Here is a 17,493-nt window from a genome sequence, read left to right as displayed (position 1 = left end):
GTAGGTACGGAGACATATTGGACAAAACCCACTGAGTCGATGATGGCTCCGAAAGCCTTTTGGAGTGGGTCTGTGGACTTTTACTTCTGAAGTTGCCTCATTGTATGTCAAAATCTTGACATGTATTTGAGCAGTGAGCACAATGGAAAAACACACTCTAGAGATCTATGCAACAACATTTCAGAACATGTTAGACATTGCACTGTCAACAGTATGAATATTGTTGTCAACTATGTTGATTAGAGGCTGACCGATTAATCGGAATGGCCGATTAATTGGGGCCGGTTTCAAGTTTTCATAACAATTGGTAATCGGCATTTTTGGGCACCAATCATGGCCGATTACATTGCGCTCCACGAGGAGACTGCGTGGCAGGCTGACTACCTGTTATGCAAGTACAGCAAGGAGCCAAGGTAAGGTGCCAGCTGGCATTAAACGTATCTTATAAAAACAATCAATCTTAACATAATCACTAGTTAACTACACGTGGTTGATGATATTACTAGTTTATCTAGCTTGTCCTGCGTTGCATATAATCGATGCGGTGCCTGTTAATTTATCCTTGAATCACAGCCTACTTCGCCAAACGGGTGACTTAATAAGCGCATTTGCGAAAAAACACTGTCGTTGCACCAATGTGTACCTAACCATAAACATCAACGCCTTTCTTAAAATCAATACACAGAAGTATATTTTTTTAAACCTGCATATTTAGTTAAAAGAAATGCACGTTAGCGGGCAATATTAAACTAGAGAAATTGTGTCACTTCTCTTGCGTTATGTGCAACAGAGTCAGGGTATATGCAACAGTTTGGGCCGCCTGGCTCGTTGCGAACTAATTTGCCAGAAATGTACATAATTATGACATCACATTGAAGGTTGTGCAATGTAATAGCAATATTTAGACTTATGGATGCCACCCGTTAGATAAAATACGGAACGGTTCCGTATTTCACTGAAAGAATAAAGGTTTTGTTTTCGTAATAATAGAATCTGGATTTGACCATATTAATGACCTAAGGCTCGTATTTCTGTGTGTTATTATATTATAATTAAGTCTATGATTTGATAGAGCAGTCTGACTGAGCGGTGGTAGGCAGCAGCAGGCTCGTAAGCATTCATTCAAACAGCACTTTAGTGCGTTTGCCAGCAGCTCTTCGCAATGCTTCATGCATTGCGCTGTTTATGACTTCAAGCCTATCAACTCACGAGATTAGGCTGGCAATACTATAGTGCCTATAAGAACATCCAATAGTCAAAGGTATATGAAATATAAATGGTATAGAGAGAAATAGTCCCGTAATAACTACCACCTAAAACTTCTTACCTGGGAATATTGAAGACTCATGTTAAAAGGAACCACCAGCTTTCATATCTTCTGAGCAAGGAACTTAAATGTTAGCTTTTTTACATGGCACATATTGCACTTTTACTTTCTTCTCCAACACTTTGTTTTTGCATTATTTAAACCAAATTGAACATGTTTCATTATTTCTTTGAGACTAAATTGATTTTATTGATGTATTAAAAGTGTTGTTTATTCAGAATTGTTGTAATTGTCATTATTACAAATATATATATATAAAAATAGTCCGATTAATCGGTATCGGCTTTTTTTGGTCCTCCAATAATCAGTATCGGTGTTGAAAAATCATAATCGGTCGACCTCTAATGTTGATACTGTACATCTCATTGTATTTGTATCATCTAATCATACTATTTCATTATGAGGACCATATCACATCAATTAATATAAATTCAAACTCACTCAGGTAGATCAAATCATCAAAAGTATCTTAAATATGATACAGCAATGAGGTAATGTGTCAGTATATATATATATATATATGTCTTTTAAAATGACTTTCAGACTACACTTGGAAGTGGGTTTCAGAAGTTTTCTTAATTACAGGGCAATGCTTTGCCCAGAAGGGACATTTCCAGCTTTGCATTGGCAGTGAATGCTTCAGTCCTCTCTCTGCAGGGTCTTGTAACGGTTTTCTTTGGGTGAAGTAGAGTCGGACCAAAACGCAGCGTGGCTACTGCGATACATGTTTAATGAAACAAAGAAAACACAAAACAATAAACGTAACACGAAAACCGAAACAGCCTAATACTGGTGCAAAGTAACACAGAGACAGGAACAAGGACAATCACCCACAAACACACAGTGAAACCCAGGCTACCTAAATATGGTTCCCAATCAGAGACAATGACTAACACCTGCCTCTGATTGAGAACCATATCAGGCCAAACATAGAAATAGACAAACCAGACACACAACATAGAATGCCCACCCAGCTCACGTCCTGACCAACACTAAAACAAGGAAAACACACACGAACGATGGTCAGAACGTGACAGTACCGCCCCTCCAAGTTGCGGACTCCGAACGCACAACCTAAACCTATAGGGGAGGGTGTGGGTGGGCATCTGTCCGCGGTGGCGGCTCTGGCGCTGGACGTGGACCCCACTCCATAATTGTCTTAGTCCACCTCCTTAGCGTCCCTAGATAGGCGACCCTCGCCGCCGACCTTGGCCTAGTAGTCCTCACCAAGGGCCCCACTGGACTGAGGGGCAGCTCGGGACTGAGGTAGCTCGGGACTGAGGGGTAGCTCGGGACTGAGGGGTAGCTCGGGACTGAGGGGTAGCTCGGGACTGAGAGGAAGCTCAGCACTGATAGGAAGCTCAGCACTGAGAGGAAGCCCAGGCAGGTAGTTGGCTCTGGCAGATCCCGGCTGGCTGGCAGTTCTGGCAGATCCTGGCTGACTGGCAGTTCTGGCAGATCCCGGCTGACTGGCGGATCCTGGCTGACTGGCGGATCTGGAAGATCCTGGCTGAATGGCGGATCTGGAAGATCCTGGCTGAATGGCGGATCCTGGCTGACTGGCGGATCTGGAAGATCCTGGCTGACTGGCAGCTCTGGCTGCTCCATGCTGACTGGCAGCTCTGGCTGCTCCATGCTGACTGGCGACTCTGGCTGCTCCATGCTGACTGGCGACTCTGGCTGCTCCATGCTGACTGGCGACTCTGGCTGCTCCATGCTGACTGGCGACTCTGGCTGCTCCATGCTGACTGGCGACTCTGGCTGCTCCATGCTGACTGGCGGCTCTGGCTGCTCCATGCTGACTGGCGGCTCTGGCTGCTCCATGCTGACTGGCGGCTCTGGCTGCTCCATGCTGACTGGCGGCTCTGGCTGCTCCATGCTGACTGGCGGCTCTGGCTGCTCCATGCTGACTGGCGGCTCTGGCTGCTCCATGCTGACTGGCGGCTCTGGCTGCTTCATGCAGACTGGCAGCTCTGGCGGCTCCTTGCAGACTGGCAGCTCTGGCGGCATCCTGCAGACTGGCAGCTCTGGCAGCTCCTTGCAGACTGGCAGCTCCTTGCAGACTGGCAGCCCCTTGCAGACTGGCAGCTCTATGCAGACTGGAGACTCCGGCAGCGCTGTAGAGACGGAAGGCTCTGGCAGCGCTAAACAGGCGGGAGACTCCGGCAGCACTGTAGAGGAGGAAGGCTCTGGCAGCGCTAGATAGGCGGGAGACTCCGGCAGCGCTGGAGAGGAGGAAGACTCTGGCAGCGCTGGACAGGCGAGGCGCACTGTAGGCCTGATGCGTGGTGCTGGCACTGGTGGTACTGGGCCGAGAACACGCACAGGAAGCCTGGTGCGGGGAGCTGCCACCGGAGGGCTGATGCGTGGAGGTGGTACTGGATAGACCGGACCGTGCAGTTGCACTGGAGCTCTTGAGCACCGAGCCTGCCCAACCTTACCCTACCTGGTTGAATGCTCCCGGTCGCCCTGCCAGTGCAGCGAGGTGGAATAGCCCGCACTGGGCTATGCAGGCGAACCGGAGACACCGAGCGCAAGGCTGGTGCCATGTAAGCCGGCCCAAGGAGACGCACTGGGGACCAGATGCGTAGAGGCGGCTTCATGGCACTTGGCCCGATACCCGGAGCTGGAATGTACCGCACCGGGCTATGCACCTGCACTGGAGACACCATGAGCACCACAGCATAACACGGTGCCTGCCCGGTCTCTCTAACCCCCCGGTAAGCACAGGGAGTTTGCACAGGTCTCCCTGTGAGCCCCCCCCCCCCCCCCCCAAGAAATTTTTGGGGCTGACTCTCAGGCTTCCATCCGGGTCGCCGTGCTGCCTCCTCATACCAGCGCCTCTCCGCTTTTGCTGCCTCCAGTTCTTCTTTGGGGCTGTGATATTCTCCTGGCTGAGCCCAGGGTCCTCTTCCGTCTAATTCGTCCTCCCATGTCCAGTCCTCCTCGCGCTGCTCCTGCTGCCTTTCACCACGCCGCTTGGTCCTGTTGTGGTGGGTGATTCTGTAACGGTTTTCTTTGGATGAAGTAGAGTCGGACCAAAACACAGCGTGGCTATTGCGATACATGTTTAATGAAACAAAGAAAACACAAATCAAATACAAAACAATAAACGTAACACGAAAACCGAAACAGCCTAATACTGGTGCAAAGTAACACAGAGACAGGAACAAGGACAATCACCCACAAACACACAGTGAAACCCAGGCTACCTAAATATGGTTCCCAATCAGAGACAATGACTAACATCTGCCTCTGATTGAGAAGCATATCAGGCCAAACATAGAAATAGACAAACCAGACACACAACATAGAATGCCCACCCAGCTCACGTCCTGACCAGCACTAAAACAAGGAAAACACACACGAACGATGGTCAGAACGTGACAGGTCTTGGGGCCAGTATGTATTGACTCAGTCTGCAGCTCAATCAGTCCAGCCTGGTCAAACTGTCTCTATTGACTGTAGCACCAGTAGTAAAGTTACTCAGTACTCTGGCTCACAGTATTACCTGGCCTGGTACCATCAGACGTCTGGAGAAGCCCCTAAACTCCTGATAAAAATATATTATGTTATGACGGACTAAGCTGTTAAAAATGTTTGCTTTAATCATTGACAACAGTTCTGAAGAATGAACACAAGAGCAAATTCAGTCAGTTTATTAGAAATGAATGTTGGCAAAGATGCTAATAGTTAATGAGCCAAAAACATCCGTATTGATTCTCAATAGTGGAAAAGTGAAACAGTCCATTCCATTGAAAACATTACTTCTCTATAATAATGAGATTGATTACCTGTAGTGAACTTGATCACTGATTTAGACGGATGCAGTACCATCTAACTCTGCTAAACCACTGTTACAGAGACCTTCAGTGGTAAGATCTTTAGAGAGTGGAGTTCACAGTAATTACCAATAAATGGAGAGACTCTCTCTGTGAAATGTTGTGTGAACGCGTGTAGACGTGTGTTATTATCAGGGTCCGAGAATGACAGCTTTCCTCTGTCACAGTCCAGATGCACTCTGATCTGCTTAGGTTTCTGTCTCAATGTGATATCAGTGGGTGGAACAGGTGGGCATAATGCCCAGTATTTACCTTCGTAATATCCGACACTCCAGTATCCACTCTTTATCAATCCAGACCTCTGGACAGAGTCTGTGATCACACCTATGGTCCAGTTTTCACTCTCCCCAACCTCAACAAGCCAGCTGTGTGTCCCTGAGTTAAAGCCCTCAGAGGCCAGGACAAACTGGAGGTGATCAAACCTCTCTGGGTTGACAGGAAGCCACTGTATATCATCACTGTCTCTCACACTGGTCAGATCTTCAGACAGGCGGAGACGCGGATGGGCAGTATTGGGGTCCAGAGTCACAGGAGCTGAACATAGAGATTAGATTACAACTACAGATTCAAATTGACACGGGCTGGGTTTCTCACTTTCAATGTTTAAAAAAAAACATTTTAAATAACACCACAGCGCCATCTAGCGTGTAAAATAACCGGAAACGTTGCCCCATACAAATATAGTAATGCAACAGGATTCACAGAGAGAGATATTTTGTTTATTTGTTATTGTCTTCGATTTCAATCCTGGCCAAAGTTTTATTGAAGTTGTGTTCATTGGGCCAACATTTTATTGTTTAATTACTTACTATATTGAACAATCTCCTGCATCTTCTCCCAGACTTTGAACTGCAGGTTGCCCAGGTGCTTTGCCACATTGATAAGTGGACCTGAAACCCTCTCTAGATCCGGCATTGTGTACTGGGTTCTGTAAAACATTCAAGAGTAATTGATACTGTGGGATTGGGTTCAGAACCACAGAGAAGATAGAGAAAGGACACGACTAACTTGCCTTTTCATTGTGACCTTGTAGTTCTGTAGAAGAAGAAAAAAGGCAAAAAGTGCAAATTACCAATCAATGTAATCACTAAAATCAACGAGATCAATTTAGTTAATCAAGTATCACAAATAATGTACACGTGAATATTAGTACTTACCTGCAAGAATGAGATGTCTTCAGCTCTCAGCTCCTCTTCTATGGCTCTGATTGTTTCAGACAGTGATGATATCTCTCTGCACATCTCTTCAATATTCTCCCTCACCGTCTTATTCCTCTGCTCCTCTTCCTCCCGCAGTGCAGCTATACTATCTGCCTCTTCATCTCTTAGAAACTGATGAAGCTTTTCAAACTCCTTCTTAATCTGCTTCTCTGTGTGCTGAGCCTGGCTCTGGAGACAGTAAGAGGGATATTTGATAGACCACAGCGTTTATGTGAAGGGATGTGAAGAAGCTGCTGTAGTTTAACATTGTTATATTACTCAGAATTCTTACCTTAATATTTTCTGCTGCTTGATCACAGGATTGTATAACTTTGTTAAAGGCCTTCAGGTTTCCCTGTAAGGATTTTAGTGCAGTTTGGAGTTTCTCCTAAAATTGGTAGTAGTTGTAGTGAGCTATTATTGAAATAGCCACATGAAACACGGACAACTTGTTTTACACATTTTCATGAAATGGACCATTGAACTTTCTGACCTCAAATATACAATTTTAAATATAAAATTGTACACCTTCAATAAAAACATTTCTATCAATGCAATTTCTCACAAAACACAATTAACCGCCAGTGACCAGCTTAAACCATCCAAGCTTTCATACCTTATAATTCTTAGCAGCTTTATCGATCTGACAAAGGCCGTCGTTGGTGTTTTTCTTTAAGGCCCTACACTTTAAACACAGTAGCTGTTTATCCTCCAGACAGAAGAGCTCAAGCTTCTCATTATGCAGATTGCAGAGCACCTCAGACTCAGTTGTATCTCCACGACTCCTCTCCTGTAAGACAGCCTCACACTGCCTCTTCAGATTCAGATCAAGTGGAAGCTCCAGCGATGATCTTCTTCTACAGAGAGGGCATTCCAGCACGTCGTTATGTTTCCACAGTTCCAACAAGCAGACTTTACAGATGCCGTGTCTACATGACAGGATGACCGGGTCCTTGAAGATGTCACGGCACACAGAACAGGAGAGATTCCCCTCTGGGAGAGATACTTTGGAAGCCATTTTAAGGAAATCACATCGCACAAGGCCTGTATGATTACCAGTTTAGAATATAAGTGTTAATGTAAAATCCTTCTGCCGAGTCCTGCACTGAACTTTGCACCCTAACAATACAGGTTGAGGTGTGTGTGTGTTCTTAATTGTCATGGCTTGTCTCCAAGTTCCACCACTGTGTCTTAACCACTTCATGGCTTGATTCACAGTTACTTTATGCCCCAGTTCTATCAACATTTTTATTTCCTGTCCTTATTCCTTTTTCCTGGTGTTACCTGTCCCGCATCATTCTCCTATCAACTGAGCTATCTAAACTAGGGGACAGCAATAGGAAACTAACTAACAGGGAAGGTTGAAATGTCACCAAATTGCAAAAGAAAAGACACAACAAGGAAACCATTTGAGTAGCTTTCATTGAGGACAGGTAACTTTGACCAGGTACCTTTGGTGTGTTTATAGCCATGATTCTATATACGTGGCTCAGGGTGTGTATTTATTGCAGAGATCTAGAACACTGCGGCATCACAGGGGGAAGGTTTGAGCGACATTGTGGCCTGCCTATTTTAGAACTCCTAAAGTTGACCGTGCCCAACAGAATCATGTTTTAGTGAGGGCCATTCTGTGTGGCTGCATCAAATCATTTTGATGCAAACTCTCTCCAGAAGTTCAGTGAGGATCTCTGAATGATCCAATGTTGACCTAAATGACTAATGATGATAAATACAATCCACCTGTGTGTAATCAAGTCTCCGTATAAATGCACCTGCACTGTGATAGTCTCAGAGGTCCGTTAAAAGCGCAGAGAGCATCATGAAGAACAAGGAACACACCAGGCAGGTCCGAGATACTGTTGTGAAGAAGTTTAAAGCCGGATTTGGATACAAAAAAGATTTCCCAAGCTTTAAACATCCCAAGGAGCACTGTGCAAGCGATAATATTGAAATGGAAGGAGTATCAGACCACTGCAAATCTACCAAGACCTGGCCGTCCCTCTAAACTTTCATCTCATACAAGGAGACGACTGATCAGAGATGCAGCCAAGAGGCCCATGATCACTCTGGATGAAGTGCAGAGATCTACAGCTGAGGTGGGAGACTCTGTCCATAGGACAACAATCAGTCGTATATTGCACAAATCTGGCCTTTATGGAAGAGTGGCAAGAAGAAAGCCATTTCTTAAAGATATCCATAAAAAGTGTTGTTTAAAGTGTGCCACAAGCCACCTGGGAGACACACCAAACATGTGGAAGAAGGTGCTCTGGTCAGATGAAACCAAAATTGAACTTTTTGGCAACAATGCAAAACGTTATGTTTGGCGTAAAAGCAACACAGCTGAACACACCATCCCCACTGTCAAACATGGTGGTGGCAGCATCATGGTTTGGGCCTGCTTTTCTTCAGCAGGGACAGGGAAGATCGTTAAAATTGATGGGAAGATGGATGGAGCCAAATACAGGACCATTCTGGAAGAAAACCTGATAGAGTCTGCAAAAGACCTGAGACTGGGACGGAGATTTGTCTTCCAACAAGACAATGATCCAAAACATAAAGCAAAATCTACAATGGAATGGTTCAAAAATAAACATATCCAGGTGTTAGAATGGCCAAGTCAAAGTCCAGACCTGAATCCAATTGAGAATCTGTGGAAAGAACTGAAAACTGCTGTTCACAAATGCTCTCCATCCAACCTCACTGAGCTCGAGCTGTTTTGCAAGGAGGAATGGGAAAAAATGTCAGTCTCTCGATGTGCAAAACTGATAGAGACATACCCCAAGCGACTTACAGCTGTAATCGCAGCAAAAGGTGGCGCTACAAAGTATTAACTTAAGGGGGCTGAATAATTTTGCACGCCCAATTTTTCAGTTTTTGATTTGTTAAAAAAGTTTGAAATATCCAATAAATGTCGTTCCACTTCATGATTGTGTCCCACTTGTTGTTGATTCTTCACAAAAAAATACAGTTTTATATCTTTATGTTTGAAGCCTGAAATGTGGCAAAAGGTCGCAAAGTTCAAGGGGGCCGAATACTTTCGCAAGGCACTGTATTTGATATGGTCCCATAATAAAATCTAGTAATATTATATAATGCAAAATGAGGAGCCATACAGTACCACTCAAACGTTTGGACGCATCTACTCATGAGCCAATCAGTTGTGTTGTGACAAAGTAGGGTTGGTACACAGAAGATAGCCCTATTTGGTAAAAGACCAAGTCCATATTATGGCAAGAACAGCTCAAATAAGGTGAACCTACTCTGCGTCTCACAAAGCAATTATCTTCTTAAGTAACAGATACATCTCAACATCAACTGTTCAGTGGAGACTGAGTGAATCAGGCCTTCATGGTCGAATTGCTGCAAAGAAACCACTACTAAAGGACACCAATAATAAGAAGAGACTTGCTTGGGCCAAGAAACATGAGCAATGGACATTAGACCGGTGAAAATCTGTCCTTTGAGTCCAACTTTGAGATTTTTGGTTCCAGCCGCCGTGTCTTTGTGAGATGCAGAGTGGGTGAACAGATGATCTCTGCAAGTGTGGTTCCCACCGTGAATCATGGAGGAGGAAGTGTGATGGTGTGGGGGTGCTTTGCTGGTGATTTATTTAGAATTCAAGGCACACTGAACCAGCATGGCCACCACAGATTTCTGCAGCGATATGCCATCCCATTTGGTTTGGAAAAGCATTCCAAGTGAAGCTGGTTGAAAGAATGCCAAGAGTGTGCAAAGCTGTCATTAAGGCAAAGGGTGTCTACTTTGAAGAATCCAAGATAAAAAAATAATAAAAATGTGTTTAACACTTTTTTGGTTACTACATGATTCCATATGTGTCATTTCATAGTTTTGATGTCATCACTATTAATGTAGAAAATGTAGAAAATAGTAAAAATAAAGAAAACACCTTGAATGGGTAGGTGTGTCCAAACTTTTGATTGTTACTGTATAAACATAATTCACAACAGTTTTCATACTGGGGAACTTGAATGTGTCCAATATGCTGAAGTTCTATAGTATACCAGCAGGGTGCATCAGTTACAAAGCAGTATTTAGACTGCTGGGTCCAACCTACCATGCGTGGACTTTTTTTTTTTTTGGGGGGGGGGGGGGGGGGGGGGTTATTCTATCAGAAAAATAACATGTTTGACTTTTAGAAAAACATGTTGGTCAAGCTCAGGCACTTAAATCCTAATAATAATAGGTGGATTGTTCACAAATGGACCATGACACATTTACACCCTGTCTGGAACTAGTGCTGATTGATTAGTGCTTTTTGAGGTTGGTTGGGTTTCATTTTGATTATTAAAAAATAATCACGGTTTTATTTTTCGGTTTAGATTCTTTGGGTTGAATGCTGTAACACAGAATCAAACAACTAATAGAAGTCCCATGATGATAGTGACTGCCCATTACTGCTTATCACTTAGTAACCATCATTTATTCACATCATTTTACTTGACTAAAATATTTCAGTTGTAGAGTATAATCTTTTTAATTTTATTTGATGACTTTATTATTTCATTCCAAGTCATCATCTCATCTCGATAGAGTTGCTGCCTATGCTGTCTGACAAAATAATCTAGTTCTTCAAAGTAAATAAGACATCATATTATGACTGTCTAATTCTAACTATCAATCAGTTAGATCATGTATGTTCAGGTAGAGATACCTTGAGAAGCAACATCTGTTCTCTATAGAGTACCATACCATAATACCCATTAAATCTAGCCTTCAAACAACAAAATGTTTCCAATCGTTTTTCCACCAGAAATTTTTCCCAAAGGTGATTTTAGACACACTTGTTAACCCTGATCTGTTTCACCTGTCCTTGTGCTTGTCTCCACCCCTCCTCCAGGTGTCACCCATCTTCCCCACTTATCCCCTGGGTATTTACATCTGTGTCTTCTGTCTGTCTGTGCCAGTTTGTCAAGTCAACCAGTTGTTTGTCTCAGCTCCTGCTTTTCCACAGTCTCACTTTTTCCTCACTTTCCTGGTTTTGACCTTTGCCTGTCCTGACTCTGAGCCCACCTGCCTGACCACTCTGCCTGAGCCCGCCTGCCATCCGGTGCCTTTGCCGCTACTCTGGATTATTATTTTAAGTAGGATTGTAAAAATAATGAAGAGATTTTGGATACTTTATTTAATGGGTTATACTTCTCATAGAAATTGAATAGCACCTGGGGACATAGCAAAATTACTGAAATTGTTAAAATTCACTTTGAGACAGAGCTGCTGGAAAACGTGTGGCGAGCCACACCACTTTCAAAGCTTTTTGCAATGAAAAAGTAAACAGGCGTCGTACGTCGCCTCTGTTTTGTCTATCAGTGTTGGCATTAGTTACTTAAAAGTATTACGCATTACTTTGTGTGGAAAGTAACATGTTATAATGTGACTTTCATGAGAGGAATCTTAACCACTTTGACTGTCGGCGGGAGCAAGGTGAGGCGACCACGGTCTACCAAAGAGAGGCTACTTACTAACTCAGGTTTGATCGCTAGTCTACAAGTCCTGCACACTAATATGGGCTGGTTAAATATCCATACTATAAGCAAACATCTGTACAGATTTCCTATCTTTTCATTCCAAATCTCTCAAGCCGTCAGTTCTGGTTAAAGACCGCACATAGGCTACCCAGACCTATAGGGATGTATAGAGGGCACACTTGCCACCAGACAGGACAGCCCCTCAATGAGCTATCACAGAAGCAATCATCTGTCAACATTTCTCCAACCAGCCTTTATCCACTGGCTGGAGAACTAAATGTGGAGATCAGATCATGCAAACACGCTTTTAATTGGCACAGTAACAACTACTTTTTAATCATTTAACATTACCTCCAACACTGTCTAGTGAATACAATCCTGTGCTTGGGATTTCACGTAACCCCCACGCTCTCTTTAACAGGTGGATTCACTTGTCATTCACAGTGGTCTCCTAGATACAGCCTACAGCAGTGTTTCCCAACCCAGGTCCTGGAGTACCCCAACAGTACACATTTTATGTAACCCTGGACAAGCACACCTGATTCAACTTGTCAACTAATCATCAAGCCCTCAATGAGTTGAATAAGGTGTGTTTAACAAGGGCTACAACAAAACGGTGTACTATTGGGGGTATTCAAGGACCAGGGTTGGGAAACACTGGCCTACAGAGCCTTAACTATTTCTGGTTGCACCATAGAGACCGAGGACTCATCTTTGTATCTGTGACATTATAGAATGTGACAGCATGGGCGGCGCCATTGAGGCGCTCTCCATTTTGAAGTACGATTGGCTTCTCCATTCTGATGACCCGTTAGGACACGAATCAAACCGGATCACCAGGAGGGATCAACAAATTAAGTTGGAAGTCCCATCCAGTTGAATATATTAAAATGGACAAAATTGAGGAAATGTTAACCTTGTTGAAGCAACAGCTGTGCTGGAATGCTAACAATATGGGTGCCACTTCGAGAACACAAACTCTCACATCTTTCATAGCAAAGAGCGAGGGAGACTGGAGGAGCAATGGTGGAAGTATTGTGCGATTCTCTTGGCTCGAGTACAGTTGGTGAGAATGAGAGGACGATGGCGAACAGTGGAGTGAAAAGGGCTAAAGTTGGAAATTAACAGCAGTTTATGGTTGGCGTGAGATTCATGAGCAAGGATCTTTTTTTGGGGGTGACCTGTTTGTTCTCCCCATCTTACCTACTACTGTATCAATGTTTTGACCATGACAGTTTACAATCTAGGGTTATTCCACATTATTCATTACAAGATTTAGTTGAGGTTTAGGGTTTAGTGAATGTTTTGTCCCAAATACAATGCTTTTAGTTTTAGAAATATTTAGGACTAACTTATTCCTTGCCACCCACTCTGAAACTAACTGCAGCTCTTTGTTGAGTGTTGCAGTCATTTCAGTCATTGTAGTACCTGACGTGTATAGTGTTGAGTCATCCGCAAACATAGACACTCTGGCTTTACTCAGTCGTTTAGTAAAAATTTAAAAAAAGCAAGGGACATAAACAGCTACTGTCACTGTCGTCATATGGAGGAGACCAAGGCGCAGCGTGGTAAGCGTACATAGTTCTTTATTTAAAGAACGAACACTGAAAAACCATCAAAACGACCCATGCCGTTAATATGCGTAGTGCAGACAGGCAACTGAACATAGACCAAGAACCCACAAATACCCTAGACAAAATGGCTACCTAAATATGGTCCCCAATCAGAGACAACGATAAACAGCTGCCTCTGATTGGGAACCAATTCAGGCCACCATAGACATACAAATACCTAGACTTACAAAAAAACCTAGATATACAAAAAACCCTAGATATACAAAAACCCCTAGACAATAAAAAAACGAATATACCCACCCTAGTCACACCCTGACCTAACCAAAATAATAAAGAAAACAAAGATAACTAAGGTCAGGGCATGACAGCTACCCTGGGGAATTCCTGATTCTACCTGGATTATGTTTGAGAGGCTTCCATTAAAGAACACCCTCTGTGTTCTGTTAGACAAGTAACTCTTATCGGTATGATTCTGATTTTGTGTGTGTCAACAGCGCAAAAGGAGAAAGCGCTGTGGCTCAACAAGATGTCGTCATATGATGTGGAAAGCTAGGATGTTCAGTGTAGGGCACTGGTTGTGTCATCTCTGGTGTTCATTGGACATAGAGGCTGTGCGGTTTAGGGATAACATTCCAGGAGTGGTAGACACACGTCGATTGAATCGAATGATAGGCTTCCTTCCTTCCGTCTCTCAGTATTACTGTCGTTTGATGAAGTGGTTCTCCCAACTTGTGTAAAACTTGGGTGTGTGGGATATGCGGTGAGAGACCGTATGTACAGAAGCTGTTGCAGTGTTGTAAAAAGTACAATCACAAATTGTAAAAAGTTTGGTCACGTGGCAAGTGTTTGTCGAATTAATAAATATGTAGTAGTTGAAGAGTCAATTGAAGCATGTTGTTTTAATTGTGATGGCAATCACGTTCCCGGAATGCCCTGTACGGATGGATGTCACAGTAGCTAGGATCAGGGCCATCCAGCAGGTCTCCTGTGTGGAGCCAGTGAAAATAGCTGTAGGAGTGAATAGAGAGGAGATGGTAGTGGATATCCCACAGTCTGCAGTGAATGACATGCAGGAGAAGGATCCCAACATACTAATAAGAATTTCTTCCGTTTATATGGCAAATTCGAAATTGCACTAGTCAAACTAATATTTTTTTTAAAGAAGCTAGACATTGTGAAGGCGGCAAATAGATTCTGTATCTCCAGGACTTTACAGCCGGAATGTTACAGGGAGCACTGAATGAAGAGGTTCCCCCCTCCCAGGTTCCTGAGCCTGTGTAGAGATCTGAAAAGTACCGTTTTTGTTTGAAATACAGTAAGGCAGGTTCGGTTAGTATAGACTGCGATAGAATGATCAAAGTTCACTGTTTATCATTGTGTGTGTTTAGAGTGAAATTCATATTTAAAGACATTGTAGCCATTCTTTGCATAACGCTCAGTCCAGCTATAGCAGTTTACTAAACTATGCTGTCCAAATCAGCCCTGGGCCAAAGCAAGGAAAATGGACTCTGTAGCAGACTAGCAATCTTCCAGATGATTGAGGAACAGATGTACTACATCGATTAAGAAAGCTAAATCAAGCTACTTTTTAAGCTCCAACTCTGACTCTGCTGGTTATCCTTCAAAATTTTGGAAAACAGCAATGAAATGCACTGAAGCGTATAAATTCCTCTTCTTCCCTGCCAAAGCAAGTTCTGTCTGACTCTGGCATCATATCTGAGAAGAATGGGTTAAGTGATGCTTGCAATCATTATTTTATCTCAGTAGGCTTTTTATTTGAGATACATGGTGGTTTAATTGACCTTGGTCAGTCATTCGACTGCTCTTTCCTCTGCCAGACTCTAGGGGACTCGATGGTTAACCTGTCAACTTCTAGTAAATCTTTGCTTTCATTTTAATAATGTACTATCTGTGATGTGCTAGATGCCTTAAGATTGATGTAAAACAAAATCCACTGGGGCTTATGTGCTTGATCCATTTTTGTTGCAGCTCTCTGCCCCCCTAAATGCTGAATAATTAACCAATATTTCTTACCTGACGATCATATCTGGTACTATCCCCAAGGTTTGGAAGGTGGCCCATGTACTCCCCCTTCACGAAGGTGGTAACCCTTGTGACCTAAATAATTATCTCAATATTTCTAAACTTTCTTGCCTAGCTAAAATATTAGAATCCTTGATTAATTCTCAACTAAGATCTTTCTTATCTTTGACATGTATTGCAAATTGATATGTATTGTACATCAGTTGGGTTTTAGACCAGGTCATAGCACTATCTCTGCTGCATCCCTAGTTATAAATGATGTGGTTAACTGTATGGAGAAAAAGCAACATTGTGCTGCCCATTGACCTGTCAAAGGCCTTTGATAGTGCTAGTCACTTACTGCTAATTCAGAGGTTTTCCTCAACTGGCCTAGACCAGGATGTATGTACTGTAACTGGTTTATAAATTACTTGACAGATAACTCAATATGTACAGTGCCTTGCGAAGTATTCGGCCCCCTTGAACTTTGCAACCTTTTGCCACATTTCAGGCTTCAAACATAAAGATATAAAACTGTATGTTTTTGTGAAGAATCAACAAAAAGTGGGACACAATCATGAAGTGGAACGACATTTATTGGATATTAACAAATCAAAAACTGACAAATTGGGCGTGCAAAATTATTCAGCCCCCTTAAGTTAATACTTTGTAGCGCCACCTTTTGCTGCGATTACAGCTGTAAGTCGCTTGGGGTATGTCTATCAGTTTTGCACATCGAGAGACTGAAATTTTTTCCCATTCCTCCTTGCAAAACAGCTCAAGCTCAGTGAGGTTGGATGGAGAGCATTTGTGAACAGCAGTTTTCAGTTCTTTCCACAGATTCTAGATTCGATTCAGGTCTGGACTTTGACTTGGCCATTCTAACACCTGGATATGTTTATTTTTGAACCATTCCATTGTAGATTTTGCTTTATGTTTTGGATCATTGTCTTGTTGGAAGACAAATTTCCGTCCCAGTCTCAGGTCTTTTGCAGACTCCATCAGGTTTTCTTCCAGAATGGTCCTGTATTTGGCTATATCCATCTTCCCATCAATTTTAACCATCTTCCCTGTCCCTGCTGAAGAAAAGCAGGCCCAAACCATGATGCTGCCACCACCATGTTTGACAGTGGGGATGGTGTGTTCAGGGTGATGAGCTGTGTTGCTTTTACGCCAAACATAACGTTTTGCATTGTTGCCAAAAAGTTCAATTTTGGTTTCATCTGACCAGAGCACCTTCTTCCACATGTTTGGTGTGTCTCCCAGGTGGCTTGTGGCAAACTTTAAACAACACTTTTCATGGATATCTTTAAGAAATGGCTTTCTTCTTGCCACTCTTCCATAAAGGCCAGATTTGTGCAATATACGACTGATTGTTGTCCTATGGACAGAGTCTCCCACCTCAGCTGTAGATCTCTGCAGTTCATCCAGAGTGATCATGGGCCTCTTGGCTGCATCTCTGATCAGTCTTCTCCTTGTATGAGCTGAAAGTTTAGAGGGACGGCCAGGTCTTGGTAGATTTGCAGTGGTCTGATACTCCTTCCATTTCAATATTATCGCTTGCAAGGTGCTCCTTGGAATGTTAGAAATGCTTGGGAAATCTTTTTGTATCCAAATCCGGCTTTAAACTTCTTCACAACAGTATCTCGGACCTGCCTGGTGTGTTCCTTGTTCTTCATGATTCTCTCTGCGCTTTTAACGGACCTCTGAGACTATCTATCACAGTGCAGGTGCATTTATACGGAGACTTGATTACACACAGGTGGATTGTATTTATCATCATTAGTCATTTAGGTCAACATTGGATCGTTCAGAGATCCTCACTGAACTTCTGGAGAGAGTTTGCTGCACTGAAAGTAAAGGGGCTGAATAATTTTGCATGCCCAATTTATCAGTTTTTGATTTGTTAAAAAAGTTTGAAATATCCAATAAATGTCGTTCCACTTCATGATTGTGTCTCACTTATTGTTGATTCTTCACAAAAAAATACAGTTTTATATCTTTATGTTTGAAGCCTGAAATGTGGCAAAAGGTCACAAAGTT

At 43.1% G+C, this 17,493-nt stretch overlaps 1 protein-coding gene across 1 annotated transcript; it reads right to left on the bottom strand.

The window, feature by feature from the left end:
* Nucleotides 1-4,970: 4,970 nt before the first annotated feature.
* LOC110489445 (zinc-binding protein A33-like) lies at nt 4,971-7,511 on the bottom strand. The gene is made up of 6 exons (XM_021562151.3): nt 6,985-7,511; nt 6,661-6,756; nt 6,327-6,557; nt 6,182-6,204; nt 5,979-6,097; nt 4,971-5,703 (listed from the first exon to the last, which is right to left on the bottom strand). The coding sequence occupies exons 1-6, from the start codon at nt 7,384-7,386 to the stop codon at nt 5,174-5,176; spliced, it is 1,401 nt and encodes a 466-aa protein (XP_021417826.3). The 5' UTR covers nt 7,387-7,511; the 3' UTR covers nt 4,971-5,173.
* Nucleotides 7,512-17,493: the final 9,982 nt, after the last annotated feature.

This window comes from Oncorhynchus mykiss, chromosome 30 (assembly GCF_057628025.1).
Source record: "Oncorhynchus mykiss isolate SJ-2025 chromosome 30, ASM5762802v1, whole genome shotgun sequence".
NCBI classification, from domain to species: Eukaryota; Metazoa; Chordata; class Actinopteri; order Salmoniformes; family Salmonidae; genus Oncorhynchus; species Oncorhynchus mykiss.
This window is presented reverse-complemented; position numbering and strand designations above follow the sequence as displayed.

Bases quoted from the DNA above. Each gene is read 5' to 3' on its own strand.
- LOC110489445 (XM_021562151.3), bottom strand. From the start codon at position 7,386: ATGGCTTCCAAAGTATCTCTCCCAGAGGGGAATCTCTCCTGTTCTGTG. The intron at 6,757-6,984 runs GTATGAAAGCTT...TACCAATTTTAG, and splicing joins AAGCTGCTAAGAATTATAAG to GAGAAACTCCAAACTGCACT. The intron at 6,098-6,181 runs GCAAGTTAGTCG...AATGTTTTACAG, and splicing joins TACAAGGTCACAATGAAAAG to AACCCAGTACACAATGCCGG.